General features: G+C 39.3%; 1 protein-coding gene across 5 annotated transcripts in view; it reads right to left on the bottom strand.

The window, feature by feature from the left end:
• Positions 1 to 1,114: 1,114 nt before the first annotated feature.
• The window catches only part of LOC128247091 (uncharacterized), a 477,753-nt gene continuing 468,152 nt past the window's right edge, over positions 1,115 to 10,715 (bottom strand). For 4 of the 5 annotated variants that reach the window (XM_089348258.1, XM_089348254.1, XM_089348255.1 and 1 more), the window contains one exon: positions 1,175 to 3,785. In XM_089348258.1, the coding sequence (XP_089204384.1) occupies positions 1,307 to 3,785 (2,479 nt within the window). In that variant the 3' untranslated portion in view covers positions 1,175 to 1,306. Of the gene's footprint in view, positions 3,786 to 10,715 lie in introns of all 5 variants that reach the window. The other variant, XM_089348253.1, reaches the window with a different exon arrangement.

The following is a 10,715-nucleotide window of genomic DNA, read 5'->3' as shown; positions in this document are numbered from 1 at the left end:
AAACGAACAAAATTTCAGTTTTTCATTGTTTCTGTTTAAATATTGTCTTTGCTATTTTTCCGCCTTTTTGTCGTTTTAAATTCAATATATATTTCTTTTTCTTTTTCTTTTTGTTATTCTTGTGGTTGATATTTGCTTATTTTCATTTTGTTTATTAAAATTCTTTATTTTCAGTTACATTTATATAAATTCTAAGCGACATAATATTAATAATAATATCAATATAATAATAATTACAATAAATTTTTTTTGTCGCTCTTCTCTTCTGGAGATATTTGTTTTATTATATTTTTATTGTGTTTTATTCATTGGTTTATTATCATCAACGTAGTTTTTCATCAAGATCAGATATTTGATTGGTGGAGTTTGACTCTTTTATTTACGTATCCCTTACTCCTTTGTTTTTTTCTATTATCGTTAATCATCTCACTTTCTTCTTACAGTTATTTATCTCCCTTGCAATATTTATCTCCCATTTTCACCGCCATGTTGGATTATGACACTTCAGACACACAAACACGCTTCCATGTCGTATGTCCATCGTTATTCTCCTCCCCAGCATCAACAATATTAATCTGCACAAAGACCACAATGTCAGTTAATTTTTTTTAATAATTATAATTATTAATGTTTCAGTTTTCAATTAATAATCATTTCCTTTACGTTCCTTTTAATTAATTTCAAATGTACAAATGATTATTATTAATTTTTTTTCATTCCACTTTTTGGGGTTCCGCTCATCGCCTTTTATTCAACCCCGAGAGACTTCAAATTTTATGAATCATTAGAATTATTGTTGTTCTTCTTCCTTGTCGCAGCGTTTTTTTTATCGTTATTTATTTGTTTTGATTGTTTTATAAAACTTTTCCACATTTCTGTTTCTTGGTTTCACCTTGTGTTGTCTTATCTCCAGAATTTGAATAACTTTCTTCGTCTGTCTTCACGTTCTTCCGTTTATCCGTCCATCCATCCATCCATACATACATGCATACATACATACATTGACACATGCATGCACACACACACATATACATAAATATATATATATATATATATATATATAAACATACATATGTATGTATGTATTATGTATGCATGTATGTATATATATATATATATATATATATATATATATATGCGCACAAATATAGTTATATATATGTGTGTGTATATATGTGTATGTATATATGTGTGTGCGCGCGCGTATGTATATAATGGAGGAAGAAAGGCTCTGCACCATTATGTAGGGGGCGCTGCTGCTGCTGCTGCTGTTGCCGCTGCTCGTGTGAAACCGGATGTCTGTTGCTCAGTGAACGTAGCCATTTGCCATTTGGTATTGCTGTGCATCGACAATGACACTCGTATAACCTGCCTGAGGAATCATAGGATAGGGGCGTTGCGGCTGAATGGGCGCCGACTGGTATATACCAGCTTGAGCGTAGCCGTCGTAGCCGCAGGCGGCTTTCAGGCAAGTGGTGTAAGCGTCCTGTTCAGCAGCAGCGGCCGCGGCAGCAGCCGCCGCAGCCGCCGCTGCTAACGACTTCTCTTGCAGTGAACGCATATCCAACAGCTTGTGTGCGCTCACCGACGTCGCTGACGTCACCGACGTTGCTGCTGTTGTTGGCGATGCTGTCGCTGTCGTAAGAACGCCGGCGCCGCCGCCGCCGTTCGGCGTCAGGTTTGGGGCGATGACACCGTCGGACAGCACCGTTGACACCGTCGGCTGGGCCGTGGGGTCACCAACGCCAACGACGACCGTCCCAGCCGCCGCCGCTGCAGCAGTAGCAGCAGCTGACCTTTTCAGTTCCTCGTGGTGATGATGATGGTGGTGTTGCTGTTGTTGTTGTTGTTGATGGTGGTGTTGCTGCTGCTGCTGCTGCTGGTGATGTTGGTGCTGTTGTTGTTGTTGGTGTTGTTGGTGTTGTTGTTGGTGGTGGTGATGTAGCGTGGTGTTGTTGGCCATCGATGGATGTGATTTAAGGTAGACATGCTGGGACATGTCGTAATCACCCACGGCCACCACCGAGGAGGAAGAGGTGGAGGAAGAAGACGAGGAGGAGGAAGAAGAGGAAGAAGAAGAAGACGATGATGATGATAGTGATAATGATAATGTTGCTGACTCTAATGCTGATGAAGAGGATGCCGATGAGGAGGCTGGGGCTGTCGAGTTGTGATTAGTACTGTTATTATTATTATTGTTGTTGTTGTTGTTGTTGTTGTTGCTGTTGTTGTTGTTGTTGTTGTTGCTAATTATAATATTATGATTACTCGTGCTGTGGCTCGAGATGTTGTTGTTGTTAGTGTTGTTGCTGTTTATGTTACTGCTTTGTAAATGTGAATGCTGTTGTCTGTGCTGGTGGTGCTGTTGGTGTTGTGCTTGGTGATGATGATGTGAGTGGAGTTGCTGCTGCTGCTGCTGCTGTTGCTGCTGCTGATGATGTGATTGCTGCTGCTGCTGCTGCTGCTGGTGATGGTGGTGTTGCTGTTGGTTATTATTGTGGTGTTGATGGTGCTGCTGGTGCTGTTGGCTGTGAGGGTTGCTATTATGGTGCGTGTGGCTGTTTGCCGTACTGCTGCTGCCCCCTGTATTGCCATTGCTGCTACCAACACTATTCCTGCCGCTAGTCGTATTATTGGCGCTGTTGTTGCCACCACTCCTCGGATCTTTACCCACGTGGTACGTTTGATTCGACTGTCTGCGCATGATCACAGATTGATGAACCGAGTCCCGCTGGGTGGAAGAGATATTAGGGTTTAGCTGGGCGTTGGCCGAATGCTGTTGGTCCGTGGGCTGCGGTTTGTAGCTCTCTTCCTTCACTAAATGGGAAGCATCCAACAGCGTTTCGTACTTAGAACTTCCGGTTCCGTTAATGGAAGCAGAAACAGAAGAAGAAGAAGAGGAGGAAGAAGAAACTACAGCGGGAACGACAATGGCGGTAGTTGTTCCGTTACTGTTACCACCTGCTGTCGAGAGTCGGTCAGTTGGTCTGTGAGAATGAATGGACGTGTGGCGTTTATCGAATTCTTCATTCACAACGTCGACTTCAGAGGCAGACGATTCAGACCGGTTGCTATACGGAGCCGTATAGCTATTGCTGCCTGTCATATTACTAGGTGCATTGTAGCTAGAAGACGCAGCATCTTGAGAGCTGTTCCCCGAACATGCACCAGTCGTCCGATAGTCATACTGCTGAATAGCTGAAGACGATTGCGAACTGTCTGTCTGACGGTAGTTCTCGCGCCCAGCTTCATTCTCACCGAGTCCCAACCGTAGAGTTGGAGTTGGATTAGCTTCAAGAATTGGTTGAGTGGAACCCACAAACCCCTGATAGTTTGAAGTATCCCTGTTAGAATAATAACGTTCTTCGTAAGTCCTGTAAGGGCTAGGGTCGTCGAAATATCTTTGGTGGGCTTGGTATGGATAGACACATGCGCTGTCCCTGTACATGCCCATGCTTGCCGGGTGAGAATAGGGTGACGTATAGAGGCTGTTGTAGCGATCCATGCTTTCGTGCGGGTGTTGGTACATAACGCTTTGGTAACCCTGCACTGGCATCGACATGTCTGGGATATAGTCATAAGTGGTGGTCTGTCTTTCTGAGTAGTCATTGCTGTAGTCAGAGCCATCGGACAAATGGGGGTAGGGTGATCGACGAGCCTTGATTCGATTGCTTCGAACTTTGGCCATACGTGGGGTGCTGCGTTCACTTGTGGAAGCGTAGTTTGAGTTGGTATGGGTTAACGTTTGTTCCAACTGGATCGGGACATCTTTATTCTTTATGTCACTGAAAAATAGGAACGGAAGAAAAAAAGTATTAATAATAATAATAATAATAATAGTAGTAGTAGTAATAATAATAGCAAACAGCATGAACGTGTAACAACGAACTGCCGGGAGGAGAGATCAAATTTCAAACCATCACGAAACAGGGGTTAAGAACCCGCAAAAAAAAAATGAAAGAAAACTATGTTTTAATGTCAGCCATCTCAAGAAACCGAAATATTTTCCTTATTTAGGCTGCGTATCAGTTTAAAAATTAACCATTTGCTCTACATGGATCATCAGAAGCTTTTTAATAAAAATGAAAAAGAGATAGATTCCTTAATACAAACTATAAGACTGTTCAGGAAAGATATAGACATGGAATTTGGCATAGTTAAGTGTGCAATATTAGTCATGAAAAGGGGACAGGTAGTCAACAGTGAAGGCATCCAATTACCGAATAGCCAGACATTAAAATCATTGAAAGAAGGAGAGAGTTACAAGTGTCTAGGAGCATTAGAATCTGACAGAGAACTAACTACAGAAATGAAAACGAAAATTGAGGAGGAGTACATCAGAAGAATGAAGAAGCTAATGAATACAAAGCTAAATGGTTCGAATCTAGTGAAGGCTGTAAATACTTGGGCAGTATTGTTACTTAGATACTCAGCATTTTCTGTACATTGGACAAAAACTGAATTAGCAAAGCTAGATAGAAGAACGAGGAAGGAATACAATATGAATAAAAGACTCCACCCAAGGGCAGGAATAGCAAGATTACACCTACCCTAGAAAGGAAGGCGGAAGAGGGTTAATATCAGAAGACTGCATGGTGTTATCTAGAGTAGATAGAGACTCCTATGTAGGTAATAGTGGAGAAAGTTTATTAAAAGCTGGTAGAGTCACAGCAAGATACAGGGAAACCAAAAACCCAAACGAAATCAAAAGCCAGAAAAAAGAACAAAAGTTATGTGACTGGCAGGGGAAGGCTTTGCATGGTAGATTCCCAAAGATAATTGCAGCAAAAAGTGGTTGTGAGACGGACGAAATGTATATATATGAGTGTGCGTGTATGAATGTATGTATGCCAATAGAGAAAGAACCGGTTTCTAACCTAGATCCAAGGCTTCTTCATTGGAATTTCAACATCAACAACAGGGTATTTTTGTTAGTTTGTATGTATGTATGTATGTATGTATGTATGTATGTATGTATGTGTGTGTACGTATGTATGTATTTATGTATGTGCAGACATGTATGTTTTGCCTTATGTATGTATTCTCATGCATATAGCTACATATCTAGACATGCTCATATATATTTAAATGATAAATTTCTGGAAAATTCTACAGGTGTTTACAGTTCCAGTGATGGATTGGATCTGTAGTCTTCGAATTAGCTTTCTCCTTTCTAGTTTTGAGAACCCTAATCTCTAAAGATTGTTATTTAGGCAGTGTGTTACATATCCCAGGACCCCAATAATTACAGGTATAAACCTGAACTTGTAATCTGGAAAGAGTAACTGCAGATTTCTCAATAGTTCAGCGTAGGTGTTCTCTTTTCCCTGATCTTCGGCCTTAACATCCGCTGGGCAGCTAATTTCCACAACTGTACAGAGTTTCTCTTTATGTATGTATGTATGCATGGATGCACTAGAATGTTACCCGTTATATAACGAATAACATACAATAATAGCAATTTAACTTTTATCAAGTTTTTTCTTACTAATACAAAATGATGAAACGAATACAAATTTTCAAAAGAAAAATATTTATTACCTTAAAATATAACTAAAAAAAAAAAAATAAAAAATAAAGCAAGTTTTTCATTTGTATGTTCGCAATGAATATATATTAGAATTTTTCTAAATTTTTATCAACATCTCTGCAAAATTTCATAAAAAAAACAAAAATGTATATTTTTCAGAAAACTATAAAACACTCATACTGCCTCCCCACCACACACACGCACTTTCTCTCACTTTCTCTCTCTTTCTCTTTCTCTCTCTTTCTCTTTCTCTCTCCCTCTCTACCCATCTCTCTCTCTCCCGCTCTCTCCAAGTTTCTCTATATGATATGAAGTGTGACTGGAAAAATCAACTCACCTACCGACCAACCAGCCAACCACAATTTAAATTGCTTATTATTAAATATGTGTGTGTTTGTACGTACAAGGCGCGTGGATTAGTGGTTAGGGTATCCAGCTCACTATCGTAAGGTTGTGAGTTCGATTCCCGGCGGCTCGTTTCGTCCTTGAGCAGACACTATTTCACGTTGCTCCAGTCCTTTCAACTGGCAAAAATGAGTTGTACCTGTAATTCAAAGGGGCCACCCTTGTTACATTCTGTGTCACGCTGAAATCTCCCTGAGAACTACGTTAAGGGTACGCGTGTCTGTGGAGTGCTCAGCCACTTGCACGTTAATTCCAATGTATGTATTTATGCAGTTTGCGTGTGTGTGCGTGTAAGGGCTACAAGAACTTCTGGAAGTCTAAAAGTAGCCGAAAAAGATAATAATTGCCAACTTGTGAAGAACAAGAAATACACGTATAGTTATATTTATTGGAGAGAGAAAGAAAGAAAGAATATATTGTATATGTAGAAGATATACATTCTTTGTCTTGTTCATCCCTTTTTATTTTTTTCTCAGGGGTGTGCTTTCAATCTCTCTCGCCTTTCTCTCTCTCTCTCTCTCTCTCTCTCTCTCTCTCTCTCTCTCTTTATATATATATATATATATATATATATATATATATATATATATATATATATATATATATACATCCCTCTCTCTCTTCGTATTTTGCATGCTCTGCACAATATCATTCCATTTCCTTTGGAATCACCTAACAAAACGTAGCTTTGTTATCGATGTTGGTGTTGTCGATATGATGCTGTTTCAGTGATTCAGTGAACGTCATGAAACCAGAAGAAACACATTGACATAAAATATAAAATAACTTCTTATTAACTTCAACTAAAGATCATCGAATCCTCCTCCTCCTTCTTCTTCTCCTTCTCTTCCTCCTCCCACCCTTGCTTCTATGACTACGTCACGGAAACAACAAAGAACAACTACAAACGTTGCTGCTTGAAAAGCTTGCTTACTTCTCTAACCAAAGTCAGCTGAGCTGATGGCGGCGTCAAAGAAGGGAGAGAGAGAGAGAGAGAGGGGGAGAGAGAGAGGGGGAGAGAGAGAGAGAGAGGTGCTGAGAGAGAGGTGCTGAGAGAGAGACAGACAGACAGACAGACAAAGGGAGAGAAAGAGAGACGGGGAAGAGAGGAACCATTTCATGCCTCGTAGTAAGCTAGCTTGAAACACAAATGAACCAACTTAGGAGTTTACCGAGAGAAACACTCAGCCCATTGTTCGTGCCCCAAGGTACCTACATCAGCAACGTTTTGAAAACCTCTTTCTTTATTCTCTTTCATCATTTCCATGTCTTTTATTTTATTCGATATTTTCTCGTTTATTTATTGTTTATTTCTATATACTTTATTTTCATCCTCCCATCATGGCGGGCTTCAAAGTCTCCCCACGTCCGTTCCTTTCATTTACTTTCCAATTTTCTCTTTAATTCTTCATCCATTTACCTTCCTTTTTTTTCTTCTTTCTGGTTGTCTTTGGTTTTATTATGTTTTATTTTATTTTACTTTGTTTCATGTTTTATTTCTTATGACGTTTCTTCTAATAACCTCTTCATGGTCTTGCTTTTCTCACCAACTTCTGAAGTCCTCAAACATTCTCTCTTCTTCTCATTCACTCCCTTTTTATTCTTTCTTTCCTTCCTTGTATTTTTTCTTTCTCGCGCCTTTTTACTCAGATTTCTTTCTTGTAAAAATCTTTCAATTGAAATTAAGTTGCTTCATTAACCGTGAAACATATCCCTGCAATTTTTTTTCCGGGGCCAAAACGGATGTGTTTTATTGTTTCGTATTCTTCCCCTTACTCCCCTTTTTACTTTCCTTCTTCTCACTCTGCATCCTCCTACCATTCTACATTTACCCCCCCTCCCTCACTCTGTAATCCTTCCCTTCTTTCTCTCTACGTCCACTACATCATTCGCTCTTCTTTCATCCTGGCAGCCATGTTTGCTATGAATTGCTGCTGGTTCAATGTCACTTAATGGCCGTTCAATATGGTGTCTTATACCAAAAGTAAATGGAATTATGTATTATATATTATATATTTCTTATTGTTTATTATTTACTTGCTCCAATCATTGGACTGCGGCCATGCTGAGTCACCGCCTTGAAAAACTTTTAGTCGAAAGAATCGACCCTAGTACATTTTTTAAAACCTGGTTCTTAATCCATCTGTCTTTTATGCTGAACCGCTAAGTTACAGAGACGTAAACAAACCAACACTGGTTGTCAACCAGTGGTGGGCGACAAACACAGACACAAAGAGACACACACACATACATATAGATACATATAATGGTCTTCTTTCAGTTTCTCTCCACTAAATCTACTCACAGGGCATTGGTTGGTTCGAGACAATAGTAGAAGGCACTTGCCGAAGAAGCCACGCAGTGGAATTGAAACTGGAACCATGTGGTTGGTTGGGAAGCAAACTTCTCACTACACAGCCACGCCTGTGCGTATATTTATTTCTTTATTGCCCACAGGGGCGAAACATAGAGGGGACAAACAAAGAGATTAAGCCGATTACATCGATCCCAGTGCGTAACTGGTACTTATTTAATTGACCCCAAAAGGATGAAAGGCAAAGTCGACCTCGGCGGAATTTGAACTCAGAACATAACGGCAGACGAAATACAGCTAAGCATTTCGCCCGACGTGCTAACGCTTCTGCCAGCTAGCCTGTGCGTATATTAACAAGGTTTTAAGGGTCGCAGACGGTAGCACCGTATTTTATAGCAACTCAACTAAACGACAACGTATTACAGACGAAAATGCGTCTCGTTATGTGGCTCAGTTCACTTAGCTGTTAGTAGGGACCGCAGGATAGCACAATTTATCCCTTTAAGCTATAGTCGTTTCACAGAATTTACGATTAATTATTTAATTTGTAGAGCAAAGTTTCAAACTGACGAAGATCGTACTGAAGCTCGAAACGGAAAGAAATTTAAGATATTCATGAACAGTGCACATTTCTACGCAAGTGTTTTCTTCGCCACCATTCAAAAACACAATTCTGCTTTCGTTTACCACAACAGGAATCTTCATCTAGTCAGGCTGAGGTCAATATGCGTTCCAGCGGTGACCATCCTTTAATTGTTTTTATCAAACCCAATATATCTAGAAATGCAATTATTCCTTTTTAAGACGACAGATTGTTATTTGTGTGAGAGAGTCAGCTGTTATTTCTAGAAAGTTGGACTACTTAGCAGAGACTTAGTTATTGACCCACTTAGAGCTTCCACGTCGAGGTTTTGTAGCTAGAGGAATAGAGTGAAGCCGCATGATTAGTGTATTCGTCTCTCATGAGTTCGATTCCTGGCGGCGCGTTGGATCTTTGAGGAAAACACGTTGTTCCAGTCCACTAAGCTAGCAAGAATGAGCTGTACCTGTAATTCAAAGGGGTCAGCCTTGTCACATTCTGTGTCACGCTGAATCTCCCTGAGAACTACGTTAAGGGTACGCGTGTCTGTAGAGGGCTCAGTCACTTGCACATTAATTCCACGAGCTGGCTGTGCCGTTGATCGGATCAGGTGAAACCCTCGTCATCGTGACCGACAGTGTCAGATTAATATAAACGTCTTTGCAAGAGATGAATACAATAAAACTCCAATCACTGACACCTTGCTCTGCTGGATGAGACGTTATCGAGTCGACCATTTTGTCCTGTTATTCATTTATCTACATTTTATTTATTATCCAATTTGCAAAGATAAATACAAGACTTTCAGCAAATACTTCTCGATTTCCGTGCAATTTTTTTAGATGTTTGGTCTGAAGGTCACCTGAGATTGATAATGTTAATGCTCTTCTTGAACGTTTGTATGTCAACACATGAGAGCATGGAGTGGAAACTCCAGAGGGCCGATCGATGTTCGGTGGATGAAGGACTTGCCGTAGGGATTACTGCAGTGGTTAACGATTTGGACACAATAAGGGAAAGCGAGAAGTGTACTGAGAACGGCTGAGCGGATGTTACATGAGCGGGACCGGATCCATTGAACAAAGGCCATTATTGTTGCAATAGAAAAGACAGAGAGAGGAGGCGGTAGCAGGGATGATTAGACATTCTGGAGACGGCAATATAAAGACATTGAAAATGACCAGATAATATGAATAGAATAAATGGGAAAATAAATAAAGGTGAGATTTTAACCTGACCAATTAACCCATTAAGTCCCACTGCCCTATAAATAGGACACGAAATGAGAACATTCAATAAGTTATATCACATTGGCTCCGTGTCCTATTTATAGGACACCAAGTATTTCCATTTCTACTTGAAGTAAAGGAGTTTTAATAATTATTTTTTTTCAATTTAACCTATTTTCAATTATCTGTAAAAAATTAAAAGTAATATTCAGAAATTTAAGTACTCTGAGACTTAATGGGTTAAGGTAATACCACAAAATTCTGTAATAATATTTAAAGAATTTCGCTGCTATTTATAATCCATGCCATTCTCTATCGAAAGTTCATTATTCATAAATTCTGCAAATGGTTTCAACTACAATTTGCTTGTTTGCAATATATAAAAATACTGTTTCTTAGTTATCAATTTCTATTTCTATTTTTATCTCATTTCCCTTATTAGAATACAAATGAATAGAAAATGAGGGAAAGTATTACTCTGACTTATATATTGTATTCTCACAGAAATCTCGTTATCTCTCGTGTGAAATCCTTTCTAATTTAACACAATCTTTTCGTCATGTTTATTTTTAAGAATCGTTTTGTTTTTCATACTTTACTTTTGTTTTGTAATTTTTACTTCTTTTTTTCTTTCATATAATTAAATTTTTCTATTCC

The sequence above is a fragment of the Octopus bimaculoides genome, chromosome 2 (assembly GCF_046866305.1).
Source record: "Octopus bimaculoides isolate indiv1 chromosome 2, ASM4686630v1, whole genome shotgun sequence".
NCBI lineage: Eukaryota > Metazoa > Mollusca > Cephalopoda > Octopoda > Octopodidae > Octopus > Octopus bimaculoides.
Note: the sequence above shows the minus strand (reverse complement) of the source record. Positions and strands in the feature narration are given on the sequence as shown.